This window comes from Jatropha curcas, chromosome 5 (genome assembly GCF_041381405.1).
Source record: "Jatropha curcas cultivar XTBG-Jc1 chromosome 5, XTBG_Jcur_1.0, whole genome shotgun sequence".
NCBI lineage: Eukaryota > Viridiplantae > Streptophyta > Magnoliopsida > Malpighiales > Euphorbiaceae > Jatropha > Jatropha curcas.
The window spans coordinates 2,498,938-2,520,579 of record NC_143155.1 but is presented as its reverse complement, the minus strand read 5'-3'; the positions used below and the strand labels follow the sequence as shown (position 1 = coordinate 2,520,579).

General features: G+C 32.8%; 2 protein-coding genes across 3 annotated transcripts; both read right to left on the bottom strand.

Moving 5' to 3' along the window:
• Positions 1-502: 502 nt before the first annotated feature.
• On the bottom strand, positions 503-6,397 carry CPNIFS (chloroplastic NIFS-like cysteine desulfurase). 2 transcript variants are annotated; one of them, XM_012220619.4, is made up of 10 exons: positions 6,056-6,397; positions 5,699-5,832; positions 5,436-5,595; positions 4,279-4,465; positions 3,382-3,527; positions 3,233-3,305; positions 3,057-3,120; positions 1,986-2,085; positions 1,075-1,233; positions 503-928 (listed from the first exon to the last, which is right to left on the bottom strand). In XM_012220619.4, the coding sequence occupies exons 1-10, from the start codon at positions 6,299-6,301 to the stop codon at positions 851-853; spliced, it is 1,347 nt and encodes a 448-aa protein (XP_012076009.1). In that variant the 5' UTR covers positions 6,302-6,397; the 3' UTR covers positions 503-850. The 2 variants fall into 2 exon arrangements, with proteins under 2 accessions (XP_012076009.1, XP_012076008.1); XM_012220618.4 differs by having other exon boundaries at positions 503-908.
• Positions 6,398-8,008: 1,611 nt separating this feature from the next.
• DGS1 (dgd1 suppressor 1) lies at positions 8,009-19,735 on the bottom strand. The gene is made up of 14 exons (XM_012220616.4): positions 19,347-19,735; positions 19,136-19,250; positions 18,850-19,053; positions 16,097-16,234; positions 15,779-15,940; positions 15,478-15,672; positions 13,251-13,351; positions 12,164-12,253; positions 10,953-11,025; positions 10,847-10,875; positions 10,649-10,772; positions 9,637-9,747; positions 8,629-8,729; positions 8,009-8,505 (listed from the first exon to the last, which is right to left on the bottom strand). The coding sequence occupies exons 1-14, from the start codon at positions 19,574-19,576 to the stop codon at positions 8,385-8,387; spliced, it is 1,794 nt and encodes a 597-aa protein (XP_012076006.1). The 5' UTR covers positions 19,577-19,735; the 3' UTR covers positions 8,009-8,384.
• Positions 19,736-21,642: the final 1,907 nt, after the last annotated feature.

Sequence of the window (21,642 nt, the reverse complement as noted above, 5' to 3'; positions counted from 1 at the left end):
TAATGAAAAGTAAAATTGAGACATTAAAATAAAAAAAGAGACAAAAATTAAAACGCTTAAGAAAAAAAAAGATAAAATCCACGTACTAAATTTATAATCATCCCCATTCTCAAAAAAAAAAAAAAAAAAAAAAAAAAAAAAAAAAAAAAAATATTCCGTGCATGTAATTTATGTGTGAGCGCGCGCATTGGAAACTCCAATTCAAGAAAACACCTTTGCTGATTTGAACTCTTAAAATTGATATATATGTAAAAAATTTACCTAACAAGAATTCTTAATGGTACCTAATTAAAATCCTCAACAATGTTTTCCTCAGCAATTTAAACTTCTCAATGCCAAACAGACCAATATATAGTTCGACATATCATTCCTTGGATGTGCACAAGCTCAGATTTTAAAATTCCATACAATCTGCAAATTCTTGGCCGACAAACAAGTGCAACAAAATATTTCAGGCATAACCCTTATAATAACAAAACAAAGTTGGGATTCGCTTACAAAATTAATTAAAATCCTGGAAATTTCCACCCTTTTATTAAATCTCAATAGTGTATACTCTTGTAATGGATTCAAATAATGATTTTAATTTACACATTTTGGTTATTGTACAACAGTTGCCAAAAAAGAGCAAGCAAAACGGATTTTTAACACAACAGGAACAAAAAGGACAGTCGTATGAGGTTACTGAGTATAATATGAGCAGTTATTGCCTATCAGAGAAGAACAAAAAGATTAGTCTACTTAAAAGAATTGAAGAAGCTGATGGTGTCATTTAATGCCTGGATGAAATCGTCAACGTCTTCTTTAGTGTTGTAGAAATGTAGACTAGCACGTGCACTCGCATTTACTCCTAAATGCCGATGAAGAGGCTGGGCACAGTGGTGACCTGATCTGATAGCCACTCCATGCTGAGATTTAATAGTGTTAGCTGTCACCCAAGATAAAGTCATTTTCAACAAACTCTCACAAGTTTTCTTGGATCTGGTGTTATGCCTTGAGAATCTTTTATAGTGCATTATCTACAAAATGGATGTAAATGAAAAGAGTAGTAGTACTAAGAATAAGGCCTTATACCTGTTGGTCCAGAAAAGTTGCAATATCTGTAGGGTGAATACCCTCAACATTGAAAGAACAGAGAGCAGCACGGTGAACGGTTTCTGAAGGTTTTGGGCCATAAATACGAACATTGGGGACAGAAGAGAGGCTTTCATATAAATAATTAGCCAATTCCATCTGAAAATCAGTATGTAAATAAACAGTTATGCTGATTATAATGTTAAGAAATTTTACTCATGGGATATGTAACATGCTTGTATAAATTGGCTGCCTTATTTGCAGAATTGCATTCTCCCACAACCCTATCAACTCTAGACCATATCATCTTTAGTCATGCATCAAGATTTCTTCAATCTAAGATTAAGAATGCTTAGTGGCCAGCTTAAAGATGATAAATAAAATGTGATGACTTAAGTATAAATAGCATATCTATATGAATGCCACCCGAAATATCCTCTGCAGATGTCAAGTCCTTCTCACTCAACATATCCCCATTATGACAGTAAACAAGATACAATACTTTATTGCTTCTCCAGAACCAGCCCAGTGCATTGAACCCTCACAACACACAGAAAGATTGTGAAGGACAAGGTTTGATATTTACTCGTCTCTTCCAGAGGACCAAAATTCCAAAATACTGTCAACTTAAATATGCCCATCTTCTTCTCCAGTTTTTTTTTTTTTTTCCTTTATTTCTCTTTTTTTTTTTGTCCCTGGTGACATCTCCCACATTGACACAATATTAGCAATTTTTATTTCAAATAAAAGGATTCCAACTTGGATGATCATAAAGACGAGAAAGCAACATGACTTGCTGCAGTAGTAACAATAGAATTCTTAAAAGTCATTCATATAGCATGAATTAATCCGGTCTTTATTAGAATTAATGTCAAATATTTGAATACAAATGGAAGAAAAACGCAGCTCACCTCATAGTCATGAATCTTTTGCATGCCAATTCCTAGCAAATAATCAATAGCTGCTCCTAGCCCAATTGCTTCTCCAATTGCTGGAGTTCCTGCCTCAAATCTAACCCATAAAAGAGCAAATTAGAAAATAAAGCACTAATTTCATAACAGCACATAACAAGTATCTTGACCCAAAATATAACCAAATGGCTAGTGTTTCAAGTAGTTATTTTCACCAGACAATTAAATACAGCATGGCCATCCTGATCAAGAATTTTCCTTAGTGTGAAGAAAATACAACTGGCAGGCTTTATAGCCATGTAGATCTCAGTAAAAAGATCCATATATAGGCAAAAATATGCATGAAGGTTCAAACCTGAAATTGAGGATGCAATAACGGATACATAAAATAACAATGGAAGGATGATTATAATGTTTTTAGGGAGCCGAATAGCACATCTTTCATCAGGTAAGCCAGAGCAATAACTGCAGGATTCTTTATGTTCTCTTCAGTTCTTCTGATTCCAGAGAATAGTCACAGTTAATTGCTCCTATTTTTTATTTTTGTACTTTCACATAATTATTTACTTATTTTGAATCTGCAGTCTTTTTTTGCAGCTTTTGTTGCTGCCAGAACTATGTGGTATGGTTCAGCAACTACCACAATTGAATTGTTTGGTCCTGCTAATTATTAATTGCTAGGCTAACCAAAAATAAAAGTTATCCGAAGCTCGTTCTGTGAGAAACATAGTTTGAATTTGAACCTCTAATTTGGTGCAGCATATGGAAAACATGTGATATTTACTTAAAAAAAAGAGCATCTAATTGTTGAAAATAGCAAGTGAACATCATATATCATTACGTAAGAATTTATATACATTTCGCAGGTATATTTCATTATGTTGCAAATAGATTTACAAGAGCCTTCAATTCTAAAATCTAACACTAAATTCACAGTATATAATTGTCAATTGCTAGTTCCATGGGACTTGATTATATGCCAGAAAAAAATTAAGTCCTGATGATAGTGTTCTATTTGCATTCATTCAGTTCTAAGACACTATATATCAACAAGCAAAAAAGTCCACCAACCTTGATGGAGGCTCTGCATAAGTAGAATGATCTAAGAATACATCAGAGATCATTTCTCCACCGCCTAGGAAAGCAAAAACCCCAACATCAATGTATATTCTTAAAAAAGGTATTGCAATGAAGAATCAAAATCCAGGATAAGAAAAAAAATAAGTAGAATAAAAGTAAGAACTTACCCAAAAACGGAGGCATTGAGGACAAGATATCACTTTTACCATACAAGAAGCCAATGCCTGTGGGCCCACACATCTGGAGCATGATTATTTCTTAACTTCATATACTTGCCTAAAGCTTATATTGCGATATGCATGGAAAAGAACCTAACCTTGTGAGAGGAAGCAACAAGAAAATCAGCATTGAGCCTCTGGACATCAACCACCATGTGCGGTACACTTTGACAAGCATCTATAAGTACTTTTGCTCCAGCATCATGTGCCCACTCGATTATGTCTTCAATAGGAAGGAAAGAAGCTATAGGAAAAGCATATCATAGATCATTAACCATAATGTAGAGAATTTCTTTTTCCTGGATTTTTGACATGCATTTTTTCATTAAATTTAACTTCTAAGGCTTTTAGCTGATTTCATTCATAGCCTCTAATACATGGATCACCACATTGAATTATGGATTCATCAAAAAGTGTAATGAAACTTCCATATATTGATTTTTCTAAAACTTTAAAAGTAGAAAGTCAAAGTGGATGAAAAAATTAGTCTAGAAGGGACCCCTCTGTGGCTTTGTATAGTGTCGAAGAATAATAGCTATAAATAAGACTACTAAACAATCAAGTCAAGTCCCTTGCATCTATATCATTTAGATAGCACAAAATAAAATTCAAATCCATCCAATTCTCATTCAAAACGAGAAAACATGAAGATAATAGAGAATAATTAAACAAGACGTCTCCTTCCAAACATCCTCCTGAAGTATATATGGGAAAAATATCCAGGGATATTAAATAAAATAAAAGATCAGAGGGCATTGATTTCTTAATCCTCGGTATCCTAAGTTGCTTGTAACATGTGAAATAAGTTTCCTTGGGCTTTCATGATCATGAGTAACAAGGAAAAAATATCAGAGTTTAAACAATAACAGTTATCACTGAAAATAATCAGATAAATTTGCAGGCACAAAAGGCATATAGCTTTCCTTAGAATAAGGTGACTGATGGGAAGACCAAAAAAAAAATCAGCAGAAAATTACTAAAGTAAAGAAATGTACCAAGAACATTTGATATGTGGTGAACAACTACAAGTCTTGTGTTCTGTGAGATCACTTCTTTTAACTGCTGTACATCTGGAACTTCATTTTCATTCAAATTTACAAATTTGAGAAGGGCACCAGTTCTTTGAGCTACAAGTTGCCAAGGAACAATCGCACTGTGATGTTCAGCAATTGTGACTACAACCTAGAAAGCAAAAGATATTAATGTAATGTTAGTTACTTGAGATCTGATTCTAACAAAAAGACCATGGTATTGTAATGGTCAAATGATCTAATTAAGTATTAAATCAAAATCACTAATTATTTGATTATGATTATGATTTTGATTTGATGAAAAGAGCAGGAGCTTATTTCCACCAAAGACATCAGTAATTCTCCCATGATTAAACTGCAAGCTTCTAAATATTTCTCAGGTGCTCAGTGGTTCACAAGATTGGGCTTTAGATTACTAAGTCTTCATACATCATACCATTAAACGGCAAATACAAACATCCTAGGGCGTATCCCTAAATTGCTAAGGGGTTCCGTCTATTTGAATAAAGTCAGAACTTCCTCTCAAACTGCATTGCATACTGAGCAGAGGTTCATCTGCATGTTGTTGCAACAGCAGCAAGCTACCACACTTAAACAGCAAAAAGTTAACAACAAAATTTTACTTGATAGAAAACAGAAAAACCAATTACATTGTTACACAATTATTTCAGGGGAAACCAGCATTATTATATAGAAGGTTTATGCAATTAACCCCACTAAAATAATGCTTAGAGTGGTTGTTTCGAGCCCACTTCATTATCCTTTTCTCTTCCCCCTTCTTTCTCTTCCTATGGAAGAGAGGAGGAAGAAAGTTTAAGAAGATCAGGCATGGAGTACCAAGCTGAATGCCTTTGACACTGTACCCAGAAGTCAATTCATCAAACAAGGCCAAACTATTTACTAGCTTCAGCTTCCAAGTGGCTCAGTAACAACCAAGGAAAAAACTACAAAATTTTCCAGGTAAAAAGTCTCTGGCCCCAACAAATACCAAATGAAAATTTCAACTTTATTGACCTTAGCAAAAAGAATTTCACAGAATAACATGTAATCTACCAAAAATAAAAAGGTTCAAAGATAATAAGAGAGACAAGATAAATGATGCCAAAAGTATAAAAACAGACCTCATCTCCTGGTTTTAAATTTGCAAGGCCCCAGGAGTAGGCTACCAAATTGATAGCTTCAGTAGCATTCCTGGTGAAGACAATCTCTCTGGAGTCAGACGCATTGATAAAAGCAGCCACCTTTTTTCTAGCCAACTCGTATTCATCAGTTGCTTTTGCACTATATTCAAACGGAAACATTTAAATTAAAATTACTTTAAAAAAAAAAAAAAAAAAAAAAAAAAAAAACCCAACACATGAATCTCTAATTAGTAAATTTCCACCTTAGGTAGTGAATTCCTCGATGAACATTTGAATTATAAGTTTCATAATAGTTCTGTAAAGCCCTCAACACAGAATTAGGCTTCTGAGAAGTTGCAGCATTGTCTAAGTAGACAAGTTTTGATCCATTTACCTCCTGCAGAAGTCACACACAAACCCTAATTACTAAACATACGTACATATATCAACACCGAGATAGAAAAGTTTATCCCTTTTTTATAATGAAAATCTAATAAAAGCCCATTAAATAAAGAATATACAAACAAAATTTCACCATTGATTCGACTGAGAATTTATTCGAGTAAATAACAGCAACTCCACATAAAAAGAGAGAAGAAACGGTAGGCAAAGAGAGTTACCTGGTGGAGGATGGGGAAATCAGGTCGAGTTATATGACCCAGAGAAAGGGAACCAAGCGCCTGATCGCCTTCTCTGCCAGTTGTAGCTATTGCCTGAATAGCAGACGAAGAAGAATAAGAAGAAGATAATCTAGTTAATCCGCACCGGATAACCACAGGACTCTTAGTGGTGGCGGGCGGGGAGGAGTTAGGGCGTAGGAACTTAAACGACGGGAGTTTGAAAACGGCACCATCCATCATCATCATCACCACCTACCACAGACAATAGTCTGTTTATGTTTTAATTCTTCAGTGTTAACAGTTGAAAGTATGAGCTTTGAAACGTCAAGGAAGAAGCCAAAAGGTTAGTGGTCTACTGATTTTTATTTTTTTATTTTTTTTAATTTTTTTGGTTGGTAAGGTGTTGGCCAGATTATCCTTCCTTCGGGGGCCAGACGGCACCGTTTGGGTTTCGCGCTAAATTTCCTCTTAAAGTTTCAATCAACCGTTCGGACCAGAGAAAGGGACATGCTGGAAAATGTTAAACTATTAACCTGATGATTTTGTAATTTTTCATTTAAGACTCAATTATTTTTTGGAAATAATATTTTTTTTGGGGAAATTAAAATTTAGACTAAAATTACTTTTAAATCAAGCTCTTCATAAATTATTTGAGATCGACTCAAAATCAAGTGGAGTTCAAAGTGTCGACAAAGTTCGAGTGTTATAGCACTCGACTCGAGTGGGATAACATCAAATAATTTTTGTTGTTGGAAGAAAAATTGAACATAATTTACTATTTCAGACTTACTTTTCATCCCTTTCAACAATAAATTTAAAAATAAAGAGTTTTTTTTTAAGTATTTTTATAGTTGTATAAGTTGAAATAATAAAATTTTTCTGACACTGACAAATCTAAAAGAAATTCTTTTTAGTTGATCTCCAATTAACAAGAAAAAAAAAATTGTCGTTTTTAGTTTAAAAAAAAAATTTCTAGTGATAAATTATTTTATTCCAATCCAAAATTGGTAATAGTCTGGTTTCCAAGATCAATTTTCTATCTATTCAGGGTTCAGGTCAGTCACTTTACGACAACAGGATAAAAGCACTTCAACTGCCTTTCACGTTATAACTAGGGTGAAGTGCATATGAATAGAATGAAATAACCCTTAGTTTCAATTTATTCCAAAATATTTTGGAATTTGAAATTTCATTCCATTTCAAATATTTTTTAGAATTTAAAATTTTATTCTACATCATTCCATTGCAATTCCATTTGGAATTCAGTTTTTTTCAAATTTCTTAACCAAATACAAATCTAATATATTATATATATTTTTTAAATTAACAAGAAATAATCACCATAATTTTATTTATACATACTAAAAAAACATATTTAAATTTTAAAAATAATAAATTAATATCACATATAACTAAAAATCAAAACATTTAGTCTTACATGTTTATAAGTATATTAAAATATTTCAAACCATATAATCTAATAAAAAATAAGACATTATAACTAAAAATCATAATTTTCAAGTCAAGAAAGTATATATGAGTATTCAAATACATCATATATATTAATTACTAATTAGATTTAGAATTAAAACATTCTATTAAACTACTTAGTTTTAGAATTAAATATAATTTTTTTTTCAAAAAAAAAAGAAGAATTAAAGATATTTTATGCTAATTTTAATTTAATATTTTATTTTCAAATATATAATTATAAATTAAAGAAAATAAAATAAAAATTCAGAACATGAAATTTTATTTTTAATTTCCATTTCATATTCTATATCCCAATATTTTAAAAACTACATTCCATAATCCAAATTTCAGTTTGGATTGAAATATTCCGATTAAAGTACAACCCCTAGTTATAACGCATGACATGTGAAAAGTCGGTCCTTTGTCACCCAAAAACCTCACGTCTCTCACATAAAGGGGGAGGGGTAACGGTACACACAGTGGGAAACTTACTTGCATATACATTACAACACAAAATCAGATGTTGCTCACTGAGAAGCTATGAAGGGATTAAAAAACATGAGGCCGACAATGAATCGGTCTATAATCTGATTTTTCTTTTCTACTTTTCGATAGAATAATCTTGATACAAGATTACAAAGATTATGGTAACCGAAACTCCTAAGCAAAATGTGAAAGCAGATGTGGACCAGAAATAACCAACCGAGAGATTTACCTTTGTAAAGGAACCAACTGTACGACTTGATGAGCACATGCTCCTTAAAAAACTGAAATTTGCAGCAAAATTAGTTGGGGCTTTTCCTACTTTTCACTATGATGGTCAGTAGAATTCATAGGAAAAGAAAAAGAAAGAAAGCTATTGTTGTTTTAATGAAGGAAGCAAGCACTCATAGACACGCTCCATTCGTGATGTCACTACAAGTTTATACGAGGTTTGAACTCTCGGTTTTCCCAGATCAATAATATCCTGTCTCAAACTGGACCACGGAAAAAAAAAAAAACACCACCGGAAGTTAGCTCCAGAGAAGACCATAAACCTTACCCTTCTCTAAGCAAAAAGACATTGAAATTAAAATAATATGCAGACCAAGTATACTAACCATTGCCATTCACCAGTTGCTTTTGCGTGCCTCTCAACAGCATGAAACAGGCGATCTAAACTGTATAATACCAATCCAAACATGCAATGCGACTCTTTTTCCTGAAAGATTCAAAAAAAAAAAAAAAAAAGAAGGATTACAAATCACTTCCTCTAATTTTTTTCAATTATGTCTATCCTCCCTTCTTGTTCTCTCTCTCTCTCTCTCTCTCTCTCTCTCTCTCTCACGCATGTGTCATTTCAAGAGAAAAACAATTCGGCATGCAGTAAGTCTAAACTTACACTTTTACACTTTCTAATTAATTAGGCTTATTTCAGTACAGATGAGTCTCAATTATTTCAAAATTATCCCTGCCAAATTGGATGGGTTCTTAAACACTGGCCGCTAAGTCCATTCTGCTCCTACAATGAAATCAGAAAATCAGATCATGCTCCAACTGACAAATGTTGTTGCACGCTCATCAGCTGAGATGACTAAAATTGCAAGTCCAATGTGTGACATGCTCGGGCAAGCTACAATTATCCCTTACTGTTGGTAAAGGTGGTAAAGAAGAATTCAAACAGCCCTTGGGCCAAATGGTAAAAGGGTGATTTGGAACATGGGTAGTCCTCACTTCAAAGTCTAGACAATGAAAGAGAACAGCTATTTAGGTTGCTGTAATTTGCTGTGTGGAAGGCAATCATAAAGGTAAGCTGTCATATCCACAATGATGCTCACATATACAGTTAAAAGTACACATGATAAAAAAAAAAAAAAAAAAAAACCGAAAAAAGTTGAAATATGGAGAAATTCGTAAGTACTCCCGACTGATCATGAAACAGCTATCTCATCACTTTTCCCCTTTCCAAAAAGCAAGGAATTAAAGAAAGAACATTATTGAAAGAACAATGCGATGGAATGAGTCTTTCAACTCTACTAATTCACAGAGCAGGAATTTCAAAAGGTTAAATGGTTAACAAACAAGTAAGAACAAGGAAGAAGGATCAAATAACATATCAAGTTTCTTACCAGTCCTTGATCAACAAATGTTTGATATTGCATAATCTTTTTCTCGACCTCCACCAAGAGTAGCCTCCTTTGGCGTCGGGCAACTCTCCCTCTTCCTTCTGCTTTAGTATCCTAATTTAAGGAACCAAAAAAATTTGTAGCATAAAAACAATCAATAATGCGACAGACCTGAAATTACACTTTATAGATTTTCATCACCATTACAGAAAAGACATAAATATTGCCTATGCTCAAATCTGTTAGCACAATCTGTTGATTTTAATGTGAAAAGGGTTCATGAATCCAAATTCTGCAAATGCAATGGATTATTCAATTTCTCGCAATTATTCAAAAGTCACAAGAATGAGATAATATATAGAAATAAACAAGTTCTACCATATAGATTAAATTTTAGAAGAAAGGCACTGAACTCCACTAATCATAACAAAAATTGTGGCTCAAATAAATTAGAACCAAATTAAAAAAAGAACTAAAAAACTAAATATGTACAAATATTGAATAATAATTCACCCAACAAAATTTTCAATTCCAATAATTTCCACCATTTCAGAATCATCATTTTAGTGACAATATTTTACAAGTTGACAAGAAAGGGAAGAGACAGTTGATATACATAAATTTACCTCATTCACCTTTCTTTGAAGTAGCATAATGTTTAAATAGCATTTTATGATGCCAAGGAATATTTGGCCCGAGCATAGACCATCAATAAGAATGTATCCACTTTGTTGATAAAGCAAACATGACTTGTTACATAAAGCAACTCAACCACAAAACAATACATAAAAGGAGCAAAATATGATCAATTAACTCATGTAAGCATAGGCATCGTCTTAAGTTGAGTAGACAGCCTGAACAGAAAATACAGGTACATTTAGCCAGTACAGTGTACTACACTACCATAATGTCCTATACTAACCAACAGAACAGTTGATTCAATTCAGGCAATAGCCGTGAAAAAAAAAAAAAAAAAAAAAAAAAAAAAAAAAACAGAGATAAACTATTATCTTACCTGTTTAAACCATGCCCGTATTAACATTAGAAGAATGAGAGAGAGAAAAAATGCTGGCAAGGCAGCTAGAATAGCAAAGTTTATTTCATTTGCCTTGAGAATCTGATTCAGTTCAAGCATTGCCCTGTTCAAAGATTAAGGTAATTAGCAAACCAGAAAACATGATTACCTATCCAAGGTACAAGTTCGTGAACTCACGTCTCAATGTCCAGTTTTAGCTTCTGAACCTGAAATGGAGAGAACCCGCTATATAACACGACTAAATTTACAAGAAAAGATCTCATATTAAACTAGCATTTAATACCTGGATAAGTAAAGCACGAGCAAGCTCTCCACTTAGAAGATTTTGAATAGGATGCGTCAGTTCCTTTTCATACCTATATGCCAGAAAATATAAATCACCAGTTTAGAAAGTAGCATTACAAATAACACATAAACCTTGGATAAAAACTCACAAATAAGATAAAAAAGAGACAAAATTTTTGTTGGTTTATATTGTTGCTTTACTAGAAACCAAGAGTTATGTTTCAACTGAACCTACTCATTCATCCTAAAAGATGTAAGCAAATTGGCAATGAATAACCTTAAATTCTAATACCCAATAAATAGTATCACCAAGATTGCTGCAGAAGGAATTCATAATCCCAGTTGAATAAGGTGCATAGATTTATAAAAGCCCTGTTTCTTTGAGCTTAATGAAAATCGGGCTTGTTTCAATGTTGCAACCAAAAAAATATACTGAAATTGCATATAATAGGTACCACAAGAATGACATACTCAAGTCAAGGGTAAGTTGCAAAAATGAAAGTTCCAACATGAATAATTTGAGAATCCATCTCAATTGGCTACTAGGTAAAACACAAACATGATTTAATTTATCCTCGGAATTTTATGATATTATGCATTCTTAATCTCTAAATTTGATAGTATCTCTTGTGGAAATTAAAGAATTTTACAAGGATGCTTTATGGGCTCATCACAAATTAAAAGGTCCAGTTTGAGTAATGTCTCATAATAAAATATCATGCATAGAGGAAATTTACAGCATTGAAGGCAATATCTGTTTGTTTGACATTTTTTTGGGGAAAGAGATAGTATAGGCATTTCAAGATAGTTTTCCTATCCATCTACGTATATATGTTTACAAAAATGTAGAGATCTGGAAGTAACCAAAATCACTATATGAAAAGTATAACATGTCCCTTCTATTTTAGAATCTAATATGAAATTGTTTCATCCTTTCTTTCTCCACCCCACCCAAGCCTCTTCTCTCTTTATGTAAAATTCTGGAGCTTCACACATGTCTGTGTACAAGAATTACGCTCATTTCATACGTTCCTAGGAAAATCATTGGACAGAAAAGGGTAAAGAAAAAGGTAAAATATCTCAGACATGGAAACTAGTAATTATTTCAGCCATTCTGAGTTGTTCTACATGCAACTTTTACCATCTCATGGCCTTCTTATTTGCATACAATCATAGGTAACAACATAAGCTTAAAGGAAAAGGGCACACCTTCCCATAACTACTTCCATCAATTCTTGATCTGAAGCATTCTCTGGAAACTTTTGACCTTTTGTCTGCTCGCTGAAAGCCAGTAACATTCTGTAGCCATGCAAATAATTAGGTAAAAGGTTAATGAAAATTGATCTCAGTAAAGCCAAATTATTGTCAGAAGAATGGAGATTTAAAAAAAAAAATGTTATAGTAGAACATAGAAGTCCATTCTGCTTAAATCATTTGATTGCTTTTATCCATGACATGCATGCTAATGGCAAAAGATATTACCAAGTATCCAGAATTTCGAGGTACTTCCTTAAACATAAATTATTGCAAGTACAAGCCAACTCCTGAATGGCCCAAGATTTTTTATTTATTAATGAGTAAACCATGTGCAAAAGACATAGTATCTGCTTGGCATTGTGATTAGACTGTTGTTACAATATTTAGAGCTTAGCAAACCATGGTTTGGGAGAAGCTAGATATTTTAGCTTTTCCAAACCATGAGTTGGAAGAAACTAGATGTTTTAGCTTTTCCCAAACCATTGTTTACCAAAAGATATCAGTTCTTTAAATAATAATAAGAAAAAAAAGTCAAAACACATTTTTGAAAAGCAACTCCAAACCCAATCCTAAAGGGAGCCATAGTAAACCAAGATTAATTTTGAGCAAAGTGTTCAAGAAAGAATCAATATAATAACTCCATTCTAAAAACATACACACAAATGCAGCAAAAAGGAACAAAAGAATCCGCAACCCCAACTGGGATTGAAGTATGCTAATACCTAACAGTATAAGACTATATACCAAAAGAAGTGCTCTTTCCAAATAAAGCCCAATATCCTTCCACCCTTTTATCACGGTGAATATCTTGCACACTCTTCATCATTCCCTTGTCATCAAATTTAAGCTTGCATTTAATTTAAAAACATAATTTTAAGTGTGATCAAATGCAAGCATCTAAGATACAAGGGGGCAAATCTTTCATCACTGTTGATTCTGGCTATCCCATAGGGAATTTATGCAATTTTTGCATAAATAGGCTTCATTATCCAATACTATAAGAAAACAAAATTTAAAAAATGGAAAGGCAAATTTTGACCTGTGCAAAGAATTTGCAGTCAACTGCACTTCTTCTATCTCCATAACCCCTTTGTGTCTCTTCCTGAATGTCTCAAAAAGTTCATCTCTAATGGACAGAAGCTGACCACATATCAAGTAAGACTTTATTAAATTACTTGAAATTTGCATATAATCCCTACATGAATCTTATTTAGAGAGAGATAAAACATTAATAGATAGATAGAAAAATTGAATAACACATTGCTACAGGTCTGATCATTAAAGACACCATGTCACTATAAGCTAAAAGTACTGGATTTCTAAAACTAGTCTAGAGCTTGTCTAATTTAACTGTTGATGACCGTTGGAAGCAACAACTCTTACTGATAACCGATGGCTGATACCTATTAGCAGATAAATGTTAGTTGTTTGGTAAAGATGAATTTTATTAACAATTTCTTTATTAGCTGATAAATTGGTTCTAAATAAATTCTCATGTTTAGTATCGTAAGCATTACTATTAGGTATAGAATTCATTTGCAAACTCAAAACTATTATTAGAAAAGTCAAATTTGTACCCTTAATAATTTGGGTTAAATGACATATTCTACCAAATTTAATAGCTGTTGGAGTATGTGGGTAATCCCACAGCAGATAAATACAACTAACTAAAAGGGCATATAATGTGAAGGGTAAACCAACCAAAAAGGCTTGGGTCATTTTTTGTTAAAGGTAAGCCCAACTCATTATACGCTCAATATTAAATATATAATTGAATTTGATTTGATTAATTTGCTCCTAGGGCCCAGAGCCCAGATTCTCAACATAGTATCAGAGCCTGGGACCTGAACTTGCATGAAGGAAGTTCCAGTGTTGGGTCGCACCCTGATGGACCCGTGTTGGTCCATCGTATGCTTGTCAAGTGGGTCGTCCCACTTGAGAGGGGAGTGTTGGAGTATGTGGGTAATCCTACATCGGATAAATACAACTAACTAAATGGGCATATAATACGAAGGGTGAACCAACCAAAAAGGCTTAAGCCATTTTGTGTTAAAGATAAGTCCAACTCATTATAAACCCAATATTAAATATATAATTGAATTTGATTTGATTAATTTGCTCCTAGGGCCCAGAGCCCAGATTTTCAACATGATATCAGAGCCTGGGACCCGAACTGCATGAAGGAAGTTCTAGTGTTGGGTCGTACCCTGATGGACCCGTGTTGGGCCATCATATGCTTGTCAAGTGGGTAGTCCCACTTGAGGGGGGAGTGTTGGAGTATCTACGTAATCCCACATCGGATAAATACAACTAACTAAAAGGGCATATAATGTGAAGGGCGAACCAACCAAAAAGGCTTAGGCCATTTTGTATTAAAGGTAAGCCAAACTTATTATAAGTCCAATATCAAACTCCTAGGGCCCAGAGCCCAGATTCTCAACAATAGCATTTGCCTCGAGAATAACAAATTCCATGGAATTAAAATATATGAATCTGCGAATGGTTCCAGAAATTTTCATAATTATTTACATCAAGCAATCTGTAAAAACATATTGTTTCCTAGATCAAGGATGACTCAAAAGAACAAGCTAAAATAAAGACTCATAAATACTCTCTCTACCCAATAAATAAGATAAACATGATATAATTGACTTATATCAAACAAGCTCTCAACACATTAGTGTTTGAATAAGACTAAAAATAAAGATATACTCAAAAAAGTAAAGAACTATAAATTCTCAAATCTATAGAGACAAGAAAAATACACAACAATGTCCATTATAAGACTTCTATGAAATTTAGATCATAATTCTAAATTTCTTGAGTCTTTGAAGTTGACTTTCTCAAGTTTCTTGTTTGTATCGCCAATACAGATTCCCAATATCTTATGTCCAAAATCCAATTCATATAAGCACTCTTTCTAAAGTATAATCACAAGCTTACAACACAATTGAGTTTTCGCAACATTTCAATGAAAGTTTTGACTTTCACCAACAACTAAATTATTGATAAGATCCTCAATAAAATCTAAAGATTTCCTTTTATACCAGTGTATCTAATGGCATTTGATATCTAAGCAATTGCGGACTCAATACTTAATTGATATTTATGAACACTTGATCTATTCTTTTTTAAAATGAGCAGCTGGCCATTCAAATTTTTTGAAGATGCCAAAAGCAAGTCACAAGTTCATTAAAATGCTTCTGATACAAAAAAACAAACAATAAGAGGCCAAATCAAGTTTATACTGAAAAGGGTAAGCATACCGGTTGTTCCACATGTTCATTAAAGAAGATAACAGTTGAGTCCTTTGCTTCACGAATCCAATTGTCAATATCAGGACTTCCCATCAAACGACTATGCCTGAGGAGCCACATAGAACAAACAGAAAGGCCAACTGCACCACACGTGTAACGGATCCAGTACTGAGTCACTTTCTTTGGCTTTTGGTGTTTGGCAACCTAAGAAAAGGTCACATATGCATCACATGCCTCAAAAAGTTAACCAATTATAAGATTTCAACCTAAATTTAGCCCAAATAAGAAAAGGATGATGGAATATACTTACTATAAGAGACAAGAAAGAATCCAATTTCTGTAGATTTTTATATACCAAGTCAATGGAATCCGTCATTTCATGGTCAGTCCACTGAGACCCTTCTCGATTAACTTCTGGCAGAGTCTCAAACAGCAGAGGAAATGAACAGTTTCCATCAACAGAAGGATCAGACTGCATAAACGTTAAAAAGAATACAAAAATATTTAGAAGATCTTAGAGAAAATAAAGTGAGATCAAGAATAAAAATGCAAAAAAGGCTAAAACAGATTATGAGAACCAGAGGATGATTAAAAAGGAAAAAATGTAATTTTATATTTTTAAAGTTACCTGGTGTATCACACATAAATGAGTAATCGATGCCTCCAAATTTGAAAATAAGCGATTGATAGTAACTAAAAATGATTGTAAGTACTGTTCTGGGTCCTTCATTAACTCTTCTCCATGTATATCAACTTCCATGTAGACCTGTAGCCACAAGCAGGAAATTGACTGATAATCAATTTTACATATTTTTTAGAAGATGTAGAGCTCATCTGTAATCTGTTAATATCTATAATGAATTATAAAAAAAAAAAAAAAAACAGGGGATAGTAATGGATATAGCACTATGAAGATTGGAGCAAGGCAGGCTGCCAGGTCAGCATAGTTAGTTATGGAAAGAGATTATATAGAGGCTGCTGGCAAGAGTTTTTTTTTTTTTTTTTTTTTTGGGGGGGGGGGGGGGGGGGGGGGGGGCGTGTTTTGGAATCTTCAGTATATTGCAGCAGGGTATTCTGCCACGGGCTTGTTCCGGGGGGGTTGCTTGCAACCATTATCCTTTCTTGATTGTTTGGCTCTTTTGTTCTTTTGTTCATTGCTGTTATTGTATAACAAACAGTTCCATCCATCACAGTAACTAGGGGAAGTTTGCAACATCAAATGGGTCAAAACAAATATTAATATGGGCTAAGCCTACCATGTAAACTTCAAAAAGTTTACTCCACTTGAGATGAACCTTAAATTTCCCATTGCATGCCAAGAAAAAGAGCTAAGATGAACATTACAAGATAATGCAAATTGATATACCAAAATTTATTGAGAAGGAAGATATAAAAGAAAATCAATAAGCAGTAGTATGGCCACAAACGAACAAATGAAAAACCTATAACATTAATGGAGCAACTGCAGAGGGCCTCAGCAGCACATGTACAGCACTAAAATGATACCTACCTAGCATTTATCTCAGCATTGTTTCTAAGGAATGCAACTCAGGATAGAATGGAGCACAATGAGAACATTGGCAAACCCCCCTCAAGACTTTGATAATTATGTGTTAAATACAGTTTCACACTAAATGAGGAAAATTTCATGTATTGAAAATTAAAAACTGAATTACCCATAAAATTTGGTGAGAATTATCAAAAATAACCAAAAAAAAAAAAAAAAAAAAAAAAAAAATTAGACATAACAAATTGGTCGACTATGTAATTAATCAAATTGATAAATGTTTTCTAAGCAATTAACATGGGACTACTCCTACAATGATTAATTCTTTTTAAACATCTGTAAAATAATTCACAAACAAATATTGGCATACATTATCTTATCAATAAATAACAGAAAACAAAAATACTTGAAATTTGCATCCTTTCATGTAGCCATGCAGAGTATCCCTTTCTCTAAGCATACACTTTTGCTCTCACATTTTCAACTATCAAATAAAACCTTTATGTCTACAATCTACAATGTTTCTACTGCTTACCTTGAAAATAATAAATGTTTAAAAATGCCAAAATAACTAGAAGCAGAGTACTTAGGGAACTTCATTTTTACTTATTATCAATTTTACTGTCACCATTTTCTCACGGAAATAGAAAAAAGGAGAATAAGAAGCTCCATAAAGGAAAAGGAAAACTGGGAGGTGGGAGAGATAAATAAACTATGTTTAGAAAAAAAAACAAACAATTAAATGTTATGGAAGAGAAGTAAAGAAGAGAGAAAAAGATTAATAAGGGGAAAAAAGGAAAAGGAATAGTCCACCTAGTTCATGTTCAAATCAATAAAAATCCAGCGAAACAAAAAGAGATACGTACTCTAATCATAAATATAAACAATATTATCTTATGAAAAATAAAGTTTATTAGAAATAGTTTAATATGATTGATCAGACACAGATATGTATCTAAGAAGAGTTATCTAAGAAGAATTACAATATTACTCAAGTCTTACCTTCTCCAAAAACAACCATATAACACTATAGATAACAAATTGGATCTTTTATACCTTGAAAGTTTCCATCTATATTAGGATACAGCTTGCAGAACCACAATGAGAAGGAGAGCAGGTGTCAAAGTTTAACTAAAGTGATACAAGATGCAAAAGGTGAAGATTGAAAGTAGAGTAACATTGAGCACCTAATGTCCTTCCAAAGGTGTTTCTAATATGCATTACTACTACTCTACAGAAAATAATTGAACTTCCACTTAAACAAAAAGTAAAAGCATCATTGGTAAAGGGAAGGGCGGCTGGTGTATGGCAATGAAATACAAGATTCACTGTTTCTGTCTTACGTTTATTAACTGGAAGAAAAAGGCCAGTGCAAGGGACTGATCACTAACCACAGATAATAGATGGCAAGCTCTATAAAATATCGCGAATTTAAATAGCTAATCCCTAGGACAGGTTACAAGTTTGCTTGACCTTAGTATATTAATGTGCATATCATTTTGAAACTCATGATCATCTATCACGAGGAATAATCAGTCAGATAAAACATTCAAAGCTGCTTAACAAGGAAACGCAAATTGCATCTAAATTTTTGAAATTATCACAAAATGGAGACCTCCATTGAAAAAAGTAAAGAAAAGAAAGGTTCCAAAAAAAAAAAAAAAAAAAAAGCCCTCCATTCCAACTAAAAACCATCATTGAATTAGTAATGATGATATGCAACCAGAGGAATCAAATAAGAAGAAAATCAACAATTTATAATTTTTTATAAAGAGAAAGTACAGAAGCAAATAAAACAAGTGAAAACACTATCCAGAATCAATCAACACTGAAGAATACAAAAATGAAATGAAACTAGGCAAAATGAAGCAAACCTCAGCCAAAAATGTAGCCAATACGCGCCTTAATGCAGTTAAAACAGTCAGCCTCTCAGATATATAAGCAGATGCAGATTGACATATATGCTGCATTGAAGGACCCTGAGCAATACATTCTTGCAATAATTGAACAGTTCCATTAATGAAAGCCCTAGGCCCTCTCTCAAAGATCATGAAGTATAATTTTCTAGAATTAGAACCCTGAAATTCAATAGAAAAAAAAAATATTATCTAGGTAAAACATTTTACTACACTACGAATGATAGTTCCGATATTTCCTCACCTCTGCTCTAGATTGCCAAAATTGCAAATTCTTCTGTATATTATGCAAATTTGTTAAAGCGCACTCTAATATATCCTCCAAAACTTCATATACTCTAGATGCCTGTTTCACAACCCTGCACAAACACACAAAAAAGGAAAAGAAAACTTTTCCATTAGAATCTGTTGGTTTTTACTTTAAAGCATCAAACTTGTATGAAATGAAGTCGTACAGAGAAGATTCGGGCGTGTAGGAAGGCAAGGGAAGAGGGAGACAAGCTCTGCGTTTGCGAGAAGTGCAGCGGACTGTTTGGCGGCAGAGATTTGAAATTTTCCCGAAAACGTAAGAGTCAGAGGAGGGAAGTAAAGTCGCTAAACGGTTCGATAGATAACTGGAGTAGAATGAGGCTAGGGTTTTGACGCCGTTGGTTTTTTCTTCCTGGGCAGTATGATCGTCTTCCATGGATGCTATGTTTTCTTAGTTTTGTATTTGATGTGTATTTTGGAGGTTTTGTTTAGTTCAGAAATGAAATTCGAAACAACGACATTGTTCTCGACTGACGTTTACTTTCCCGAACTCAAACAGAAACGCGCAGACAATGTCATTTGAATGCATTGTATGCAAATCCGGAAGTGACCTCTTACTGCTGTTAAAATTACGAAAATATACCCTTTTGGCTTTTGTTTATCTACGTCCAACTTGACCACTTCCGTGTGGGGGGAAAAAACTGAAATAAACTGAATTATTTTCGATTTTAGCTTTTCCATTTTCGGACTTTAGTTTGCAATCTTCTAAAATTACTTTTGATATATAAATTAGTCATTATAAAACAGTTATTTTTTAAATGAAATCAAATCATTTAACTGAATTTGATGTATACAACCAAATTGACACGTTTGATTCAGTTTCTAAATTTATTTTGATATAATTCGATTTTAAGGAAAAATTATTTTCAATTTTTGGAACGAACCGCCCGTTTTCACAACGAGTTGCTTTGCCCAAGTACATATAGATGAATTATAAGTACTCTATTTTTAAACACCAAACAGGTTGAATGAAATTTTACTGAGTTTATGGAGAATGAAGGATGCACATTGTAAGTCATAAAAGGATTATAATATGAACACAAATTCTTTTTTTTTTTTTTTCTGAAAATGAACACAAATTTTTTTAAAACAATACACTAAAAATGTTGTTGAAGAATTCACTTTTTACATATTTTGCTATTCATGAAAAATAAAAAAGAAGAGTAATTGTAAACACAATTTGTTAAATCTAAATGCAATCTTGTAATGTTGATTATTCTCCATTGGACTGCCATTTGTAATGAAGAAATTGCAAAAGATAATTAAACATAATTTATTTATTTTAATTGTTATTTTATATTTGGTGTAAACATTAATTGGAAGTTTGAATTTTCTTTTATTAGTAGAAATTGAGAGAGCAAGATAAAATATTGATAGAGATCCAAATGAAAGATAAAGTTTTGATGTGTATTTTTACATTATTGTTGTTTTTATATTTATTTTCTTTTTCCCCTTTCAAACCGTCTCCAAACCAAATCAAATTGAATCACATCATAGGTTTGATTAGATAAGTAACTCTCTTGATCTGATCTAGGCAGAAATTGTTTTTTAAATTACTGTTACAGATTTAGTTCAGATGAAATTCTAAACCAAACCAAATTGAACTTCGAAAGTTATAAACTGATTTTGAATTGGGTTTGAATAAGTCCATGATTTGTTCTATTCCAAACCCATAAATTTTGTTCAAAAATAATTTAAAATTAAATTCCATTATCAGAAAAATAGAACTATAAATATATACACACAAATGGGTAACTTGCTTTCTCCAAAGAAAAAGAACCTGAAGCCTCTTATGCATACATTCTGCAGCAATTTCTGGGTAAACAGCATGTAAATTCATCAGAAAACAGATTTAGGATTGCAGAACAAGTCTAACAGATGAATGATAAAGAAAGGATCTGTTCAATTAGCAGGTCATAACGACATGAAATAAGAAAACCTTCAAGAACCTTGTTAATTGTTACACTGTCAAAGCTTATTGACATAGTAACAGAGTAAAATGTTCTAATAAGCACGACTAAAATCCTCGAGATTAGAAATATCATATAAAAAATTTTGAACAAATACAAAGTATAGATTAGAAGCTTCCCTGGCCTCATTCAACAGTATTCTTTTTTTTTTATTTTAGAACTTACAGCCTTCGAGATGGCTCAAACCAGTTGTTAACATGCAGAAAGTCAAGGAAAAACTCTGAAATCACTATAATATTGAACTACCAAGTTTCTTAAATTTGTTTCTTCATAATGGGCAAATAGAGTGCAGAGCTCAATTGATGACTAGGTAACCATGTCAATAATGCCTTACTCCCTAATCAGCAGATACATATTGAAAAGTACCAACCTATCTAAATAAAACTAAACTAAGCATTTTGAAACAATGGTATCAAAAGAATTTCAGCACTAAGAAGAAATTTAGTAGGATATCCATAAAACAATTATAAGA

Coding starts and splice junctions, on each gene's coding strand:
- CPNIFS (XM_012220618.4), bottom strand. CDS start 6,301: ATGATGATGATGGATGGTGCCGTTTTCAAACTCCCGTCGTTTAAGTTC. Junction 5,833..6,055: donor ATTTCCCCATCCTCCACCAG/GTAACTCTCTTT, acceptor TGACTTCTGCAG/GAGGTAAATGGATCAAAACT. Junction 5,596..5,698: donor CGAGGAATTCACTACCTAAG/GTGGAAATTTAC, acceptor GTTTGAATATAG/TGCAAAAGCAACTGATGAAT.
- DGS1 (XM_012220616.4), bottom strand. CDS start 19,576: ATGGAAGACGATCATACTGCCCAGGAAGAAAAAACCAACGGCGTCAAA. Junction 12,254..13,250: donor ACTGCAAATTCTTTGCACAG/GTCAAAATTTGC, acceptor GCATGGCTACAG/AATGTTACTGGCTTTCAGCG. Junction 11,026..12,163: donor ATGGAAGTAGTTATGGGAAG/GTGTGCCCTTTT, acceptor TCTGGCATATAG/GTATGAAAAGGAACTGACGC.